Raw genomic sequence first — 20,533 nt, 5'->3', positions numbered from 1 at the left:
ATGAACAGCATTCTCACATAGGTATTCCTCTTGTCCAGATGGGTTAGGGCAGTGTGCAGTGTGGTTGAGATTGCATCGTCTGTGGACCTATTTGGGCGGTAAGCAAATTGGAGTGGGTCTAGGGTGTCAGGTAGGGTGGAGGTGATATCGTCCTTGACTAGTCTCTCAAAGCACTTCATGATGACGGATGTGAGTGCTACGGGGCGGTAGTCGTTTGGCTCAGTTACCTTAGCTTTCTTGGGAACAGGAACAATGGTGGCCCTCTTGTTAAAACACTCGTAAGCCCTAATGCTGTGTTTAGATGGTATAAGGTAGACAGCAAACCGGATGTTACTGTTTAGAATGAGAGCACAAGGATAAATGCAGTTGTGGCTGGCTGTGAATGCCGCCAGAGTTAAAATATTTAAACTTTGCCGTATGCCGTAGCGTTGTTTTCTTCCGGGTGTTGTTCGGCACTTTTTGTTTACTGAAATCACCATAGCTACGCATACCGTCGTGCTGACTTGCTTTTGCCGTCACCGTCTTTCTTGCTTTCTTGTCCTTCTATGCCGACTGGTATTGCGGCTCTTGCGTCCATCATCTAAATGCAGCATTAGTTCCATCACTATCGGGAAATCGGCCCAGAGTGGTAGAGCAGAGTTATATCTAACAACTATTCCGCTAGGACTGAACTGATGATAATGATGTGGATGAGTGTGTGTGTGTGTGTGTGTGTGTGTGTGTGTGTGTGTGTTTGTGTTTAGCGTGTGCGATGATAATCATTTGTCTCGTCAGTGCTGCTTGTCTGGGGCTAATTCAATCCCAAACACTTGCAATTAAAGGGCAACATGAACATATTCAAATGACAGGTAGATAGATATTTAGAAAAGCAACATCACATTGTACAACAATGCAGATGACAAGTGTGATTAATTTCAGATAGCAAAAGGAGCAATCGATTTGGGGTGGCCTTTTCATCACCACATCAAACAGAACAGGCCTAAATAAACAAATGTATTTCCCCATCAACTCAAAAAATTGTACTTCATTATATGCCTAGCTGCAGTCCATTTGAGCGAACTTCCATCTGTCAAGTATGATTGATCGTGATATTAACACAGTCCAACAGTCTGCTTCTCAAATCCAGTGGCTGAAAAGGGAAAAGCGACACTCTAAAAAGCCACACTCGTGGAGCAGGAAATGAGGCCAGTTAATTGGGACAGCTAAATATACTTCATAGGGTCTACCCTCTCCTAGTGTAACTGCTGAAGGTTATACAGTACAGATCGCTGGAGCCGGCATAGCACTGACATATTTTATGGTTCCTATCTATCATCAGTTATGAGGTGCTCATGGCCCTGACCACGGCTGACCAGCTCAAAAACACAATGTACAGTGCTGTTTTGTTTCCTGGGTGCAGATTCAGCCTAGGCCTGCACTAAAAAGCATAAAAATGTGTAAACTATAATTCAAATACTGAAAATATAAAATGTGTGATTCTGTTGTTTGTTTTCAATGATTCACAGTGATTTGTGTTGCTGTGTTTTGAAATACTGGACATAAACAGTTTTTTTCTAGTCCAGGCCAGTCAAGGTTCATTGGTTACCTTTAAAAAATGTTTGTAAGTAAATATAGAGGTATATACAATACTGTTAAAAAGTTTGAGGTCACTTAGAAATGTCCTTGTTTTTGAAAGAAAAACACATTTTTAGTCCATTAAAATAACTTCCCGACTCCGGGATGCTGGCCTTCTAGGTAGAGTTGCAAAGAAAAAGCCATATCTCAGACTGGCCAATAAAAATAAAAGATTAAGATGGGCAAAATAACACAGACACTGGACAGAGGAACTCTGCCTAGAAGGTCAGCATCCTGGAGTTGCCTCTTCACTGTTGATTTTGAGACTGGTGTTTTGAGGGTATTATTTAATGAAGCTGCCAGTTGAGGACTTGTGAGGTGTCTGTTTCTCAAACTAGACACTCTAATGTACTTGTCCTCTTGCTCAGTTGTGCACCGGGGCCTCCCACTCCTCTTTCTATTCTGTTTAGAGCCAGTTTGCACTGATCTGTGAAGGGAGTAGTTTATTTGTATTCTTATTTTATTTCAACTTTATTTAACAAGATAGGCTAAATAAACTGTCACATTTACAACTGTGACCTGGCCAAGATAAAGCAAAGCAGTGTGACACAGACAACAACACAGAGTTACACATGGAATAAACAATAAACAAGTCAATGACACAGTAGAATAATAGTAGCATAATTACAATTTAGCTGATTAACACTGAAGTGATAAATGAGTAGATGATAATGTGCAAGTATAGATACTGGTGCTGTCACGTTCGTTATAAGGATCGGACCAAGGCGCAGTGTGGTATGCGTACATTCTTTATTTAACGGAATGAACACTGAACAAACTAACAAAATAACAAAACGAAATGTGAAGCTATACAAACGAGTGCTCACTGGCAACTACACATAGACAAGATCGCACAATCACCAAAGGGAAATGGCTACCTAAATATGATCCCCAATCAGAGACAACGATAAACAGCTGCCTCTGATTGGGAACCATATCAGGCCACTATAGACATACAAATCACCTAGACCTACAAAAACCCTAGACAATACAAAAACTAGCATACCCACCCTAGTCACACCCTGACCTAACCAAAATATAAAGAAAACAGAGACATCTCAGGTCAGGGCGTGACAGGTGTGCAAAACCGCAGAAAAGTAAATAAAAACAGTATGGGGATGAGGTAGGTAGATTGGGTGGGCTATTTACAGATGGACTATGTACAGCTGCAGCGATCGGTTACCTGCTCAGATAGCTGATCTTTAAAGTTGGTGAGGGAAATATAAGTAGTAGTACACAGCGTTGTACGAGATCTTCAGTTTCTTGGCAATTTCTCGCATGGAATAGCCTTCATTTCTCAGAACAAGAATAGACTGACGAGTTTCAGAAGAAAGTGCTTTGTTTCTGGACATTTTTGAGCCTGTAATTGAACCCACAAATACTGATGCTCCAGATACTCAACTAGTCTAAAGAAGGCCAGTTGTATTGCTTATTCAATAAGGCACAACAGTTTTCAGCTGTGCTAACATAATTGCTAAATGTTTTTCTAACGATCAATTAGCCTTTTAAAATGATAAACTTGGATTAGCTAACACAACGTGCCATTGGAACACAGGAGTGAGGGTTGCTGATAATGGGGCTCTCTGTACGCTATGTAGATATTCCATTAAAAATCTGCCGTTTCCAGCTACAATAGTCATTTACAACATTAATAATGTCTACACTGTATTTCGGATCAATTTGATGTTATTTTAATGGACATTTTAAAAGACATACATATGTGTATATATATATATATATATATATATATATATATATATATATATATATATATATATATATATATATATATATATATATATATATATATATATATATATATATATATATATATATATATATATATATATATATATATATATATATATATATATATATATATATATATATATATATATATATATATATATATATATATATATATATTATATATATATATATATATATATATATATATTATATATATATATATATATATATATATATATATATATATATATATATATATATATATATATATATATATATATATATATATATATATATATATATATATATATATATATATATATATATATATATATATATATATATATATATATATATATATATATATATATATATATATATATATATATATATATATATATTGTGTGTATATATATATATATATATATATATATATATATATATATATATATATATATATATATATATATATATATATATATACACACACACACATCTTTTAAAATATATTTTCCTTTATTATTTTCCGCTAACACATCTTTTAAAATATATTTTCCTTTATTTTTTTCCGCTAACCCTACCACCCCTCCCCTAATTGGAGTAAACTAACAAACAACAATAAATAGGTTTCTACTTCCAACTTATACATACTATATACATTAAGGGCACAATCCATTTTACAATAGTTATATTTTGTTTGTTTTTAGCCTTGTCCTTCCTCTACCCTAAACCTCTCACCTCTATTTCTGATGTCCATCCAGTTTGATTTCCATTTGTCATATATTTTTAACTGTGCTGTTTCACAAAAGTTCTGAACCTATATAAATTTTACATACACACTATATTTTACGTTTGTATCTTGATTGCTACGCATTGGTTTAATTGTGTAGCTGCTGGGCTGGACATAAGCCTGCACTCCCTGTAGCTCTCCAGGACCTGAGTTTATAACCACTAACTGGTGTATCCGATCTGGAAAAATCTACAACAGCTTGGCTAAAGTCAACCTTTGAAAACATGCTTGCATGTGAATATCCTTTTTACTTCTATTGAGTCACACATCATTCACATCATACTAACATCTTTGGCTGTTATGAAGTGAATATCTGTGGTGACCTCCAAACTCAATTACCCATCATTACTATGAACGTCTAACAAGCTGAAATGAGATGACATGCTTGGGGTGTAGGGGAGTACGGGTCTGGACAGTCTTCACAGGGAGATGCAGACAGCTAATCAATTAGGGCTGAACACACAACTCTCCCTCTGCAGTTAGGGTAATGACTCAATTTTATAGATTACTCCTTAGCACTCAATCTCACAGAGCAAGTTTCCCTTCCACTGTCTGTGCCTACCTGCTCTGGGCACAGTTTACTGAGCTAGCAGATGTTGCCTCAACACTCTAGAGTGTCCTCCTGTCCTGGGCCCGGTTTTCTAAAGCATCTTCAAGCTAAGTTAATCGTGAAAACTATGTAATAGCGTCTTAAAACTTCCGAGCCGTTTCCCAAATCCGTCTTTATTAATGTTGCACTTGAAATCGCTCGTAATCTAGAATAGCTCAGTGTGTCGTTAGATCACCATTTTCCAGCCCATGTCACTTTACACACAGACACTCTCTAAACATAGAATGAAGATGTTTATATGTCTCTGTGATTTCTGAAAACTTGATCGTTGAATATAAATAGCCTAAAAAGTTAACAATGTTATAAACAAGCGAAGCAAGGATAAAATATTTTTTTTTAAATGGCAAATTATATTATAGTTAGATTATAAGTCTAAATATTGAAATCCCCTTCATGTATGTGGAATCAATAGACCTACCTAGTATTAAGCCTTTACACTACATCTGAGCCTCTTATATATTTGTATCTATTAGGCCTATAGGCTACTATTAACTAAAAGCTCACACATTTTAGTGTAGCCTAAACAATAACTTAAAGGTCAACACATTAGGTCTATGGCAATGTAGTTTAACTTGCTACTTCATGTTTAATTCTTTTAATTGTTTAATTATTTAATTGTAGAATATATGTAGGCCTACTTAAAGCGAGATTCCTGCCTGCCATTAGGCTATGATTTGCTGAGAAATTATGAAAACCATTGTCATCATATCCTATTTTTAGTTTACATGGATATTTTCTAAATAGTGAATGAGGGAACGAACGACTTTGGAATGATCAATTCTTGCTCACAGTTTGTACAAACTGAAAAAATGCAGAATTTACACAATCAAGCTTTGCATACAAAATAGCATGAGAATACATTCAGAATACATAAGGTTAATACATACAGTTGAATTCGGAAGTTTACATACACCTTAGCCAAATACATTTAACCTCAGTTTTTCACAATTCCTGACATTTAATCCTAGTAAAACATCCCTGTTTTAGGTTAGTTACGATCACCACTTTATTATAAGAATGTGAAATGTCAGAATAATAGTAGAGAGAGTGATTGATTTCAGCTTGTATTTCTTTCATCACATTCCCAGTGGGTCAGAAGTTTACATACACTGAATTAGATTTGGTAGCATTGCCTTTAAATTGTTTAACTTGGGTCAAACGTTTTGGGTAGCCTTCCACAAGCTTCCAACAAGAGGTTGGGTGAATTTTGGCCCATTCCTCTTGACAGAACTGGTGTAACTGAGTCAGGTTTGTAGGCCTCCTTGCTTGCACACGCATTTTCAGTTCTGCCCACAAGATGTCTTATTGTTGCTTCAATATATCCACATACTTTTCCTTTCTCATGATGCTATCTATTTTGTGAAGTGCACCACTCCTTCCTGCAGCAAAACACCTCCACAACATGATGCTGCCACCCCCGTGCCTCACGGTTGTGATGGTGTTCATCGCTTGCAAGCCTCCCCCTTTTCCTCCAAACATAATGATGGTCATTATGGCCAAACAGTTCTATTTTGGTTTCATCAGACCAAAGGATAGCTCTCCAAAAAGCATGATCTTTGTCCCCATGTGCAGTTGCAAACCATAGTTTGGCTTTTTTAAATCGTGGTTTTAGAGCAGTGGCTACTTCCTTGCTGAGCGGCCTTACAGATTATGTCGATGTAGGACTCATTTTATTGTGAAAATAGATACTTTTGCACCTGTTTCCTCCAGCATCTTCACAAGGTCTTTTGCTGTTGTTCTGGGATTGATTTGCACTTTTCATACCAAAGTACGTTCATCTCTAGGACACAGAATGCATCTCCTTTCTGAGCGGTATGACGGCTGTGTGCTCCCATGGTGTTTATACTTGCGTACTATTAAAACTTGTTTTTCAACCCCTCCCCCCCAAAAATTTAAACAAACTATAGTTTTGGCAAGTCGGTTAGGACATATATATATACACAGTGCCTTGCGAAAGTATTCGGCCCCCTTGAACTTTGCGACCTTTTGCCACATTTCAGGCTTCAAACATAAAGATATAAAACTGTATTTTTTTGTGAAGAATCAACAACAAGTGGGACACAATCATGAAGTGGAACGACATTTATTGGATATTTCAAACTTTTTAACAAATCAAAAACTGAAAAATTGGGCGTGCAAAATTATTCAGCCCCTTTAGTTTCAGTGCAGCAAACTCTCTCCAGAAGTTCAGTGAGGATCTCTGAATGATCCTTTGTTGCCCTAAATGACTAATGATGATAAATACAATCCACCTGTGTGTAATCAAGTCTCCGTATAAATGCACCTGCACTGTGATAGTCTCAGAGGTCCGTTAAAAGCGCAGAGAGCATCATGAAGAACAAGGAACACACCAGGCAGGTCCGAGATACTGTTGTGAAGAAGTTTAAAGCCGGATTTGGATACAAAAAGATTTCCCAAGCTTTAAACATCCCAAGGAGCACTGTGCAAGCGATAATGTTGAAATGCAAGGAGTATCAGACCACTGCAAATCTACCAAGACCTGGCCGTCCCTCTAAACTTTCAGCTCATACAAGGAGAAGACTGATCAGAGATGCAGCCAAGAGGCCCATGATCACTCTGGATGAACTGCAGAGATCTACAGCTGAGGTGGGAGACTCTGTCCATAGGACAACAATCAGTCGTATATTGCACAAATCTGGCCTTTATGGAAGAGTGGCAAGAAGAAAGCCATTTCTTAAAGATATCCATAAAAAGTGTTGTTTAAAGTTTGCCACAAGCCACCTGGGAGACACCAAACATGTGGAAGAAGGTGCTCTGGTCAGATGAAACCAAAATTGAACTTTTTGGCAACAATGCAAAACGTTATGTTTGGCGTAAAAGCAACACAGCTCATCACCCTGAACACACCATCCCCACTGTCAAACATGGTGGTGGCAGCATCATGGTTTGGGCCTGCTTTTCTTCAGCAGGGACAGGGAAGATGGTTAAAATTGATGGGAAGATGGATGGAGTCAAATACAGGACCATTCTGGAAGAAAACCTGATGGAGTCTGCAAAAGACCTGAGACTGGGACGGAGATGTGTCTTCCAACAGGACAATGATCCAAAACATAAAGCAAAATCTACAATGGAATGGTTCAAAAATAAACATATCCAGGTGTTAGAATGGCCAAGTCAAACTCCAGACCTGAATCCAATCGAGAATCTGTGGAAAGAACTGAAAACTGCTGTTCACAAATGCTCTCCATCCAACCTCACTGAGCTCGAGCTGTTTTGCAAGGAGGAATGGGAAAAAATTTCAGTCTCTCGATGTGCAAAACTGAGAGAGACATACCCCAAGTGACTTACAGCTGTAATCGCAGCAAAAGGTGGCGCTACAAAGTATTAATTTAAGGGGGCTGAATAATTTTGCACGCCCAATTTTTCAGTTTTTGATTTGTTAAAAAAGTTTGAAATATCCAATAAATGTCGTTCCACTTCATGATTGTGTCCCACTTGTTGTTGATTCTTCACAAAAAAAATACAGTTTTATATCTTTATGTTTGAAGCCTGAAATGTGGCAAAAGGTCGCAAAGTTCAAGGGGGCCGAATACTTTCGCAAGGCACTGTACATACACATACACATACATAAACTGGCATCACACTGCACAATAACAACTGCACTACATTGTTGGGATTACAGCATACAATTCCCCGAAATCTGTGTTACAGTTATCTTTCCTAAACTGATTACCCCTAAGTAAGTGTCCATTGAATGTTTCCCTCCAAAACAACAGAGATATGAAGTAGAAACTTGGTTGGAAAGCATAGCGAGTGGACAGCACTGAAATAATAGTGTGATTTTCATTTGTCTGAGAACAAACCTCTGTTTTTTGGGGCAACAATCAAAACCATTCTATGCTAAACCAGAGCAGAGAGACTGCTTTTAAACTTATTCTGACTTCCAAAGCCCAACTGCTGTCAAGACCTGTCAGTTAACTGCCAAAAGCCTGACAATGGACATACCCTTGAGAGACTCTGGGAGGAATCTCCTCTGTTCGAAAATGCTGTTTGTGGGTAATGGTAGAGTCAAAAAACACTTAAGAAACGATGCATCAATATCAATGGAAAACATTTACAGATCTCAAGTTAGAATTTGTCCTTCAATGATTTAACATTTCATCATCAATACATACATGTACATTCTTAGCCAACAGCATTGGATATTTTTTATCTAGTTGTAGCAAAAGCGTGGGTGGGTTTTACAGTACAGCACAGCCACTCAGGGCAAGATTACCGTAGTTAGCGTGTGATACAAATCGGATTTGATGAGTCAGGTTGCACCCGTGGAGGCCACATCAATGGCCTGCTGGCAGTGTCTTCAACTAAAAGGATTAGGTTTGGTGCCACAAATCGACAGTGATCAGACTGCCTTAACGATGCTCTCCCATTGACCCCTGAAAAACCTTTAATTGCTGACTTGACAGATCAGTCAGGATTTGGTGGGATATGAATGTGGGGCTGTTAATTGGAGGATTCAACTGAAGTGGCTTTTAAAGTGGTGTAAGAGATGTGAAAAAACGTCAGTGTTAAATGAAGTTGAGTAATTCTGTGGCAAGATACTTGGTGGTGTCACTGTTTTGCCTTGGAAGCTCTATATTTTCGAAGTAGCTTGGATGTCCATCTTTTCAAAGTAGCTTAATTATGAATGTCCACATTTTCTCAAGGCTTCGCTTTTTGCCCACTTGCAAGACATGGTGGGAATTGTATCTGCCAATAGATTATACATTAAATTGGGCCCAACAACGAATCACAAAGGCTTAACCTGATGCTATTCATGCCTGTCCAGCATGTTTAGATCAAAGATGGCCGTCACAGCCTATGTGGTCCCGTGTGGCTCAGTTGATAGAGCTTAGCGCTTCCAATGCCAGGGTTGTGGGTTTGATTTCCATGGGTGACCAGTATGGAATTGCATGCACTCACTACTGTAAGACGCTCTGGATAAGAGCGTCTGCTAAATGACTAAAATGTAAAGCAGCAAGGCGAGCAAGCTAATGTCTAATGTATAGACTCCAATCCTCCAGTTTCAGAGGGAAATTAGTCATTGGATGGATTACATTGGAGAGACATTTATGTCCAAGACAATAATCCTGATTAACCTACATTTGATCGAAAAGCATTTACAAGCGACACCTGATTTGGCTGACCTTTGTCGAAACGACATAGAAATACCACTTAGCCATTCAATATTCATATTTACCTTTGATCAGCTACAGTCGCTCTGCTGCGCATTAGCATAGTACAGGACTTGCGTTGGTAATGCATGTGATGATAGATGGATTATACTGTACCAATCGCTAACATAAGTGATTATACGAGCCAACTTACAAGTCGATCGATAGTTTTTAAAATATTTATAGAAACATGAGGGAAAATGAGACAGAAACTGCCACGAAACCAACAGAAACCCACCACAATAGAGAGTTAAGCAACGAAATCATAACTGTATATGAATAAAAGCCAGTCATTCAAGTTTTATGGTATCCCAGCACAAGATCTCAAAAGGACAATAGATATGTCACAGCTGAGCCATACGGGGTAATAGATAGGCCACAGCAGAGCCAAACAGAAAAATAGATAGGCCACAGCAGAGCCATACGGTGTGTATAGATCTCAGTGCCATAGTGTAGCCTTGTATTGTACTGAATCTTTCAACTATCACACAGGAGATGTGTTTGACCCTCAAACGGTCTCCCTATTAACGTAACTCAAGCAGAGACTACAATGTCTCAGAGTCTAGGACTTACATAGAGTGGGTCATATACATGACCTTAGATATAACCCTATTAACGTAACTCAAGCAGAGACTACAATGTCTCAGAGTCTAGGACTTACATAGAGTGGGTCATATACATGACCTTAGATATAACCCTATTAACGTAACTCAAGCAGAGACTACAATGTCTCAGAGTCTAGGACTTACATAGAGCGGGTCATATACATGACCTTAGATATCCAACATGAAGATCCAGCAATTGGTTGCACTGATACGGAACTTTCTTCTCCATACATTCCCACTGTATTGAATTCTATAATAGAAGTCCATTAAAGTTTAACAAGTAGCTGGCAAATATTTTACTGTTGGAAGTAAAAACTCCCCAGGCAGTGCTTATGGACATCAATAATACATTCATCAGCTAAAACCAGCTGCTCCAGTGGCAAAGGCTGCTTTAGATATTAATGTGCGATGCCAGACATTACAAGGTAGCAATAAAGTTCATGAACGTTCAAACTTTCATTTGTTACAGCACTTTTTGGAAGCCAAATGTTTCACAGTATCGGTCATTTCTAGTATCTTCCATTTTATGTCCTGGGATGTGCTTGTTTTAATGGCACAAAGAACATTTCTGTGAAAACAGACAATACATCTTATCTAAATGTCACACTGTCACCCAAGACTTAAGCATACATAACCCCATGAGTGTTTTGCATCTTCTCTCGTTTCAGTCTGTTCCCAGTTCTCGAGAGGAGTTTACGCCATCTTTGGATTCTACGACAAGAAGTCGGTCAATACGATTACTTCGTTTTGCGGGACTCTCCATGTGTCATTTATCACCCCGAGCTTCCCGCTGGACGGAACTCATCAATTCATCATCCAGATGAGGCCTGACATCAAAGGACCCCTACTCAGCCTTATCGAGTACTACAAGTGGGATAAGTTTGCCTATCTCTACGACAGTGATAGAGGTAAGAGGTACTACCTTAAAAAACAGAATCTACCCCTATTTAAATGAAAATGCCACAAGTATGGAAAGTTTTGTTCAAATCAAAAGGGGTGCGGTCATAGAGGTGATTGATTTCATGTGGAATGACCCTCAGGACAACAGGTTTGACTCATCAATAAATCAAACCCTTGATTGGTTGAGTCAGGTGTGGTAGTATTGGGTTGGAACAAGAGCTTTGACATTCTATAGGATTTATGACCTTCAGTCAGGACTAAACCCAGCCCTACAAAGCTCGCATCATATGATGCAAATATATTAACTGGCAGCAGTAGGCTACATCTGTGTCAGTGTGTCTTTCTGTGTTCTTCCTACCTTGACTGCACTGTCCTCTGCAGGAGTAGCTGATCTGTCTGTGCTAAACACTAATCTCTTACAGACACAGTCAGCACTCAGACCATCAGAACCAGAACTTGTAGAAAAAGTACTTTTAGAAAAGGAGTAGGTTAATTTCAAAAATCTAGCAGTGTTGAGCTATTTTTTGGCACCTCCTTTGTTTAAAAAAAAAAAGTTTTATCCATAATCTTGGCATAATAATGACAGAGTCAGAGCGGGTCTGTTGCTGATGCGCATTTGAATGTGAATTCACGCGACCTCAGAAAACCGCCATTGCCTACTGATCAGCCGAATGCTCATTAAATATTATTATGACAACAGAGAAATGGCACAAAAATCATAAAAATAATCTTAAAAGGCCCATGAGCCGCCGCCGTTCGCGTGTCCCTTTAATTTTTATTTTATATAGCAAAGTGTTGTTTTTTATTTTATGCCTCGTGATTTGTCAACTGGCGCACAATTTCTCTGTCCTTCACATCGGAGTGCTGCTGCAATCCCTGTGCATGGCTTGACCAATCTGGTTCATGGAAATCGCAGCTCGTTGGGGCAGGGCACAATGCACAAAGCTTAATGCGCGCCCTCCACTTTCCTCCGGTACTTAGCGAACGTGATAACATATCACTCTTGACAGACACAAGCACAACGTCTTTAAATAAATGTTGTAGCAGCCTACACCTAAACATTAGCGATCTGACATGTTGTATTGCACGAAAAAAGTGATGATTGTTTAGTGTAGTCAATTGTAAGCTTCTAACAAAAACAGTTGCATACAGTTTACTATGCTCTGGCCAGTAAACATAGCGGTAACGTTGTATATGTACAGCCCATTTGTTTGTGTCAGGAGACAATGTGAATGGGATCAAATTTCGTTTATATTCAAACTTAGGCTGACTAGGCTACCTAGACTTTTTCCAATGCAAAAGTATTGACTGGAATTAATCAAACAATAGTTGACATATGTAAATTCATTTTTAATTAGGCCTACAGTTGCAGAGGGCAAGTCTACACGATGCAAACCTGCATAAAGAAAGCTCAGCCCACTCCTGTTGCTGTCTCTGTGTCTGTGTAGAGTAAACCCCCTGTTATTCTAGCTTTAAAATATAATTATTTTGAACAAGTCTACATTTTTATGCTCTTTTACATGGTTTTCATCCTCCCCAAGGCCTGGAGTTTTTCTAAGATTTAAAAAAAAAACTATGTGACCTGATTAGAAAAACTGTGGTCCCATCATATCCAATATTAAACCTTTTTACAACTGATTAATAATGTCCTACCGTATAAGATCGAGAGTTTTAGCTGGTTAGTTTACCAGATTAGGCCCTAGATGCATTTCCCCCCACCACTCTGGGACCTGTGGTGCTACCGCATTTGCCACATGGCCAATCCACCCCCATTGGTTAAGTCTGAATCACAAATGAACTCTAACTCAAGTCTCTGTTTCAGTTGAGCAACAATGTCCAATGAAATAACATTTTAAATTCAGTTCAGTCCCACAATCCAGCAAGAAATCCCAAATGTGGTCCTTAGAAGCTATAGTCCACAGCGGAAACCTCTTGATAGTAAATACAATATCCCTTAAAGAAGTCTTTGAAAATGTTCTCACTTGTGTGGAGTTGAGAAAACTAGGCTTTAAAAATATTCATCATTTCCTAGTTACAACAGAAAGGAAGAGGCAAAGCGAAAGGGTTTACTCCACCCAATGTCTGCCAAAACGAATCCCATTGTTAGGGAGGAGACATAGTCAACGCGTCACCATATCCAGTATCACTAGTTACAAACATTTCAGTCAAGATGGCTTCCCCATTCCTAACACTCAAACCAGAAAGTGACTATGGGTGTGGCTAGGGACTGACCGGGGCAGAGCCCACAGCCTATATACATCTCAAGGAACTGTGGAACCGTATGGGTTTACAGATTTTTAAAAACACTGCTTTTTGCCTATATTTAAAGTTGACATTGGAGTTACTGTATATTCAAAAAGGCTATCAAAAACTGAAGGTTGAAGAGAAGACTACATTACAAGATAAAATTACATTACATTCAAATTACACCTCCACAGGTATTTGTGGAGCGACCGCCCTCTGGTCAACACAACTAAGGCCTAGATTCAATCAGATCAAGCGTTTACCGGCAATAACAGACACCCGCATAGCAGATGTTTTGGCGGTGTCAGAGGTGGAACTGTGTTGGAGCTGTCAAATCGCTGAGCAGCTGCTCTTGCGACCGTTGTCACGAAGCCACACCTGCCCCATTCATGTTAAAATTCATAATGAGAAATTGTAGGCTATATAGAAATAATTACGCTCAAATTGAATAAGCATTAAACAAAATAATGAGGATTTATAGAGATTCTAGAGTTCAAACTTGTAAACAAGGCTGCATGGGATATTTCTTAATGCGACTTCGTGCAGCCAATTGTAATGTCCGCTTTAGGTAGCCCTAAATCTAATTACAAAGCACTCAAACACGAGAGAAGATAAGAACGGTATATGCTCTGCAAAGGTTATGTTTCTAGGCTGTTTGCCATGTGCTGGATGTGACATGTTACATGCACATAAACCACCATGTTTTCTAGACAGAGGGTGTTCATATCAGTTCCAAACAGAGCAAGATACTAGAATGACACTTTGTACAGGTCATTGTGGTGCATGACAAACAACTTGTCAGATAGTATCAGCTAGGGCCATCGCACCTCCTGTGTAAGAGCTTATCATGGCTCGCAGCAAAGTAGGGGGGAAGTTACCTGACATTGAGGGATTTAGACAATTTGGCAGTGGCATCCACTGGTCCTGGGGAGCTGCTGGGTTGTGAAGAAAAAAAAGAGACTTTTAAACTTTTAGCTGTTCCCATTTTTTTTTACCTGCACAGCTGCCCATGATTATATCCGTTAACAAATTCCTCAGCAGCCTATCAAAGAGTTTATATCTACCACCCATTGTCATTTCTTAAAATAGGTCAACTTGGTCACCAGAGGGACAACCTCAAAATTCAAGGTTTACTTTTGTTCCCCTTGGTCTGTAAAGTGTTGTGTCCCAATATTAAATGATGAACCCTTGACTTCAAAAGGCACATTTTCACATATATGAGGAAAATCCCATGTTTTTGCACACCTTCACACACCTTCATGTGCTTTCACAGCAATAAAGATGTAGGAGGATTACACAACATGTACCTTTATATTCGTACATCATTAAAAAAAAGAGTCTAAGACACTTGTGGTCTTGTCAAATACCTGTAGTTCATCCCATTACTGCTTTCGTTAATTGGTGGTGTGCCCATAGATGGCAAGATATGACAAGATATGACAGCCGCAAGTTCTACTCCCCTTTAGGGCAAGGTTTTTATTTGAAGAAGAAATGCCCCACTGTTGATCCTCGAGTCAAATAACACATATGTGACAAAGTAGATGATTGTAAAAAAATAATAATAATATAAAACGTTGCATGCCTACATTTAGGTGTACACATCCATGTAGCCTATGCAGCATGCATATTAGGCCACAACAGTGTGTTTATCTGAATGGCTGTGCATTATTTTATTATTAAATGTATTGTAATCTTCATGTTCAAGCTGTTGGCTTTGCTTCCCTTCTCAACACACTAACAATAAATGTAATTCTACATTTCTAAGAAGAGAATACTCATGTGGGATTCAAACCCTTGCAACAATTACAGTGAGCCAGACGCTTGTTCTACACTGTGAGCCAGACGCTCGCTCTACACTGTGAGCCAGACAAATGCTCTACACTGTGTGCTATATGACCAGTCAGTCAAATGCATGTGATCTAATTGTTTTGATTAACAGATCGTGCTGTTGCACTTCTGTTAAGTATGCTTTCATGAAGTGTTGGATCACGTCCAACTACATCGACTATTTTAATTGGCTGATATGGAATATGTTACTGGATAAATCACGGCCAGCAATGCAGGTTAGCATACAGTATACAGGGCTAAATGTGGCAGGTTATCTAATGGGAACAGCTAAGATGTAGCATGTTATCACATGTAACTACGTCAGCCATTTTAATTGGCTGATGCACATTTTGAGACAGAGAAAAAGTGATATATTTTTAACTTTTTCTAATGTTGGTTCCTGTTGTGTAGAACTCCTCATTAGAACACTCGTTTTTAAATATCTTGCTAGAGAATGACTTTGCATTTGAATTGTCTAAAACTTGGGAATAGGTCTATTCACTCCAGAAATGTTCAGGTGAAGTGATTGTTATATCCCCAGCAATCTTTGTCTATCTGCATGGAGGCTTTCAGCCTTGTTGACGTTTTTCAGTATTCCTGTTTTCTGTTTCATGTAGTAGACTAAGTGTGATGCATTGAGTTGCTACTCTGGAGGACATTGCAATGTCAGACAGTATTTACCCATTTTGATGACACCACTTCGTATGACACTACTTTGAAAAGGACACATGTCTACACTCTTAGAAATAAAGGTGCTATCTAGAACCAAAAAGGGTTATTCGGCTGTCTCCATAGGAGAACCCTTTGAAGAACCCCTTTTGGTTCCAGGTAAAATCCTTTCCACATGGATTCCAAAAGGTTTAGCCACAGAACCCTTTTGGTGTGTAGATTTCCCCAAAAGGAATTAGATTTCATGTGACTGTCCTGATAGCAAGGTTACAAGGTCTAGAACAAAGAGTTCCATAGTCTCATTTAAGTACCGGGGGCAAAATTAATTAGCCTCGCAAGCCACTCTGATCTTGCAAGCTTACATGAATTGTCCCTGCACAGATTGTGAGATCAAGGTGTCTTGCGAGGCCAAATTGGAATATGCATAATATTATTGGAGTTGCATAAGGATAGTTGAAAGGTGAAATAAGATAAACGTTTCATTACATGATGTTATTAGTCTTCATTTCCAATATGACTAAATGAGAGTGAATTAGATTGGAAGTACCGGTAAGTGATAATACCTGATGATAAAAGCTAAAGGCAGGCTTGCCATAGTCACACAGTAGAATGCAAGACTGACCTAATAAAGAGAATAGGTGGGAATATTACCACTGTGTGTAAGGACTACGTTACAGGGTATTATAAACTGGGTTGTTTGAGCCCTGAATGCTGATTGGCTGACAGCCATGGTATACGGTCTGATATAACACGGCTGTCAGTCAATCAGCATTCAGGGCTCAAACAACCCAGTTTATAATACCCTGTAAAGTAGTATGACAAAACATTTATTTTACTGCTCAAATTACATTGGTAACCAGTTAATAATAGCAATAGGCACTTCGCCTGGACACACCCCTTACTGGCCATATACCACACCTCATTGGGCCTTATTGCTTAATTATACCAATGGAATTTTTGAATACTTGTTTCTGATTTGCTTGAAGGCTTTTTAGAGCCTGCGTTATTTCCCGATAACTCCTGGTATATTTGCATGGTAGAATTCAATGGTGGTAGTTCATTCTTACATGTTTGAGCTGCTTTTGAGAGCAAAAGTCGAATTGAAAACGTTATTGGCATTGTTGAATTCGATTTTCACAATGGTAAGCTAGGACTCATGGTTTGATTAGTTAAACTAGCAAGCTACTTCAGTGGATGTTGAACACATTTCTACTGGCAAATGTGTTAAATTACAGCCATGGTATAAAAGGGATAGTCAAATCGGGGCTCTACGCATGCTCTGGAAAATAATGCAACTCCGTGGAAGGTCAGTTCACACTTTCCATGTTGTTCATTATTTTCCATAGAACCCATAGCCCCTTTTTGATTCTCCCTTGCGTCGTGCCACTGGCTAATACAGGCTTTACTCTATTTCTACGTTTATTTCATTCACCGCCACCTCTCCCTATACTATGTTTCATCCCCCTTCATTTCATGATCTTATATTCTCTTTCGCTCTTTCTCACATTGATTCTCACATTGATCCTCTTAAGGTGTCCGCATACATGGGTTTGGTTTGCTCCTAGCAGAACTCTGCTAGGCGAAGTGAACGTCTGTGCTCGCATACTCCCATAAAACATAAGAAAAAAAGCAATATTACTTTTTGTCCCTCTGAAGACGTCGTAAACCAGTACACTTCTTCAAAATAGTCAGAATTAAACTAAGATGACGCAAGAAACACGTAGTTAATTTTGACGATTCTGCCGAGAAGGTTTTAGTCCTGCAATTAAGATGTTTGGTGTGGTGTTTCTGAAGTGAAAGAATGTGCATGAAAAGTAGTCATCTGTCTTTGAGTGACAAACATTTAATTGAAGAATCCCTCCTGTAGACCAATCACAGATGAAAGGGCGTAGATTCCGGCTACCCAACTTCGACTAGACTCAAGATAAACATTGCCGACGCTGCCAAACACCAATACAAACACAAACGTCACAAAATGTCGTCATAATATATGCCCAAACTGTTTCAAATCAAATGTTCTTTGTCACATGTGACTATTACAACAGTGAAATGCTTAAGGTACTTACAAGCCCTTAACCAACAATGCAGTTTTAAGAAAAATAATTGTTAACTAAAAAAGACAGATGTAAAAAATAAACGTAACATAATTAAAGAGCAGCTGTAAAATAACTTTAGTGAGGCTATATACAGGGGGTACAGGTACAGAGTCAATGTGTGGTGGCACCGGTTAGTCGAGGTAATATCTGTCACGTTCTGACCTTAGTTCCTTTATTATGTCTTTGTGTTAGTTTGGTCAGGGCTTGAGTTGGGGTGGGTAGTCTATGTTCTTTTTTCTATGTTGTATTTATGTGTTTGGCCTGGTATGGTTCTCAATCATAGGCAGGTGTCGTTGGTTGTCTCTGATTGAGAATCATACTTAAGTAGCCTGTTTTCCCCATTTTGGTTGTGGGTGTTTAATTTTCTGTTTAGTGTTTTCTGCACCTTACAGGACTGTTTCAATTCTTTTGTTTATTCACGTTGTTTTGTATTTCAGTGTTCAGTTAATAAAATCATGAACACGTACCACGCTGCGCTTTGGTCCACACCTTCTTCCATCTATGAAAACTGTTACAATATCTACATGAAGGTAGAGTTAAAGTGACTATGCACAGATAATAAACAAAGAGTAGCAGCAGCGTAAGGGTGGGCAATGGAAATAGTACTGGTGGCCATTTAATTAGCTGTTCAGGAGTCTTATGGCTTGGAGGTAGAAGCTGTTTAGAAGCCACTTGGACCTTGACTTGGCGCTCTGGTATCGCTTGCCGTGTGGTAGCAGAGGAAACAGTCTATGGCTAGGTTGGATGACAATTTTTAGCGCCTTCCTCAGACACCGCCTGGTATAGAGGTCCTGGATTTCAGGAAGCTTGGCCCCAGTGATGTACTGGGCCGTACGCACTACCCTCTATAGTACCTTGCTGTGGGATGCCGAGCAGTTGCCATACCAGGCAGTGATGAAACCAGTCAGGATGCTCTCGATGGTGCAGCTGTAGAATCTTTTGAGGATCTGAGGACCCATGCCAAATCTTTTCAGTCTCTTGAGGGGGAATATGCTTTGTCATGCCCTCTTCACGACTGTCATGGTGTGTTTGGACCATGATAGATTGTTGGTGATGTGGACACCAAGGAACTTGAAGCTCTCAACCTGTTCCACTACAAGGTAAAACATCTGTCGTTCTGCACCTGAACAAGGCAGTTAACCCACTGTACCCCAGACACTGATGAAGTGGCTGTCAATTAAGGCATCCCCCCGCAGATTCTGAGAAGTTGGGTTAAATGTGGAAGACACATTTCAGTTGAATGCCTTCAGTTGTACAACTGACTAGGTATTCCATTTTAGTTGGAGTGTCATGTCTGTCAGCATTGACTTCATTGAATAGAGCTAATGAAATTCATGTCCACAGAAGGTCCGATGTTATGAAGAAAGTTATGCTAATGCTACAATGCTAGCTGTAGTGGAATGTGTGCCAGCGGTGACTGCATTGAATAGGGCTCAAGAGAATCTCCATAGCCATAGACATTCCGGTAGAATATGCTATGATGAATGAGGATGCTATTGCTACAATGCTAGTTACAGTGGAGTGTGTGCTAGCATTTACTACATTGAATAGGTTTTACCATAACCATGGTCTCAGAAGGTCCAATTAGCACCTGGGAATGCAGATGCTAATGCTACAATGTTAGTTGGATTGGAATGTGTGCTAGCATTGACTACATTATATGAATCAAGAGAAACTCAATGGTCTCAGAAGGTCCAATTAGCACATGTTATATGTGGGAATCAAGATGCTGATTCTACATTGCAAGTTGAAGTAAAATGTTGTGCTAGTGTTCGCTACAGAAAACAATTTTAACAGCATGTTTTATTGAAAATGCTAATGTTATAATGCTTCAGTCCCTGGTTGAAGAGCCCTCTCTGGCTCTCTTTGCATATTTCATCATCACATTGCTATTTCTAATTAGGTCAAAGATGCACACATACAGTACGCATAGCAACCGATTGTGTAGTGCGTTCACTGGTGTGTGGTGGCTCGTTGGTGTGTGTGAATTGGCGTGTGTGTGTTTAAGGAAGAGCCATGGTCTCCATGGCCGGGCAGCCGCACACAAGGCTAAGATCACCATAAGCAATGCCAAGCCCTGGCTGGAGTGATGTAAAGCTCACCACCATTGGTCTCTGGAACAGTGGAAACGCGTTCTCTGGAGTGATGAATCACGCTTCACCATCTTGCAGTCCAACGGACTAATCTGGGTTTGGCAGATGCCAGGAGAACGCTACCTGCCCCTATTATGCATAGTGCCAACTGTAAGGTTTGGT

The 20,533-nt window shown here is 39.2% G+C and overlaps 1 protein-coding gene across 6 annotated transcripts in view; it reads left to right on the top strand.

Annotated features, from left to right (window-relative positions):
- The window catches only part of LOC112256336 (glutamate receptor 2), a 64,418-nt gene that overhangs the window by 16,081 nt on the left and 27,804 nt on the right, over positions 1 to 20,533 (top strand). For all 6 annotated transcript variants that reach the window (XM_024429510.2, XM_024429509.2, XM_024429513.2 and 3 more), the window contains exon 3: positions 11,211 to 11,450. In XM_024429510.2, coding sequence (XP_024285278.1) covers positions 11,211 to 11,450 — 240 coding nt within the window. The remainder of the gene's footprint in view (positions 1 to 11,210; positions 11,451 to 20,533) is intronic.

This window comes from Oncorhynchus tshawytscha, linkage group LG08, assembly GCF_018296145.1.
Source record: "Oncorhynchus tshawytscha isolate Ot180627B linkage group LG08, Otsh_v2.0, whole genome shotgun sequence".
In the NCBI taxonomy this organism is placed as follows: Eukaryota; Metazoa; Chordata; class Actinopteri; order Salmoniformes; family Salmonidae; genus Oncorhynchus; species Oncorhynchus tshawytscha.
Note: the sequence above shows the minus strand (reverse complement) of the source record. Positions and strands in the feature narration are given on the sequence as shown.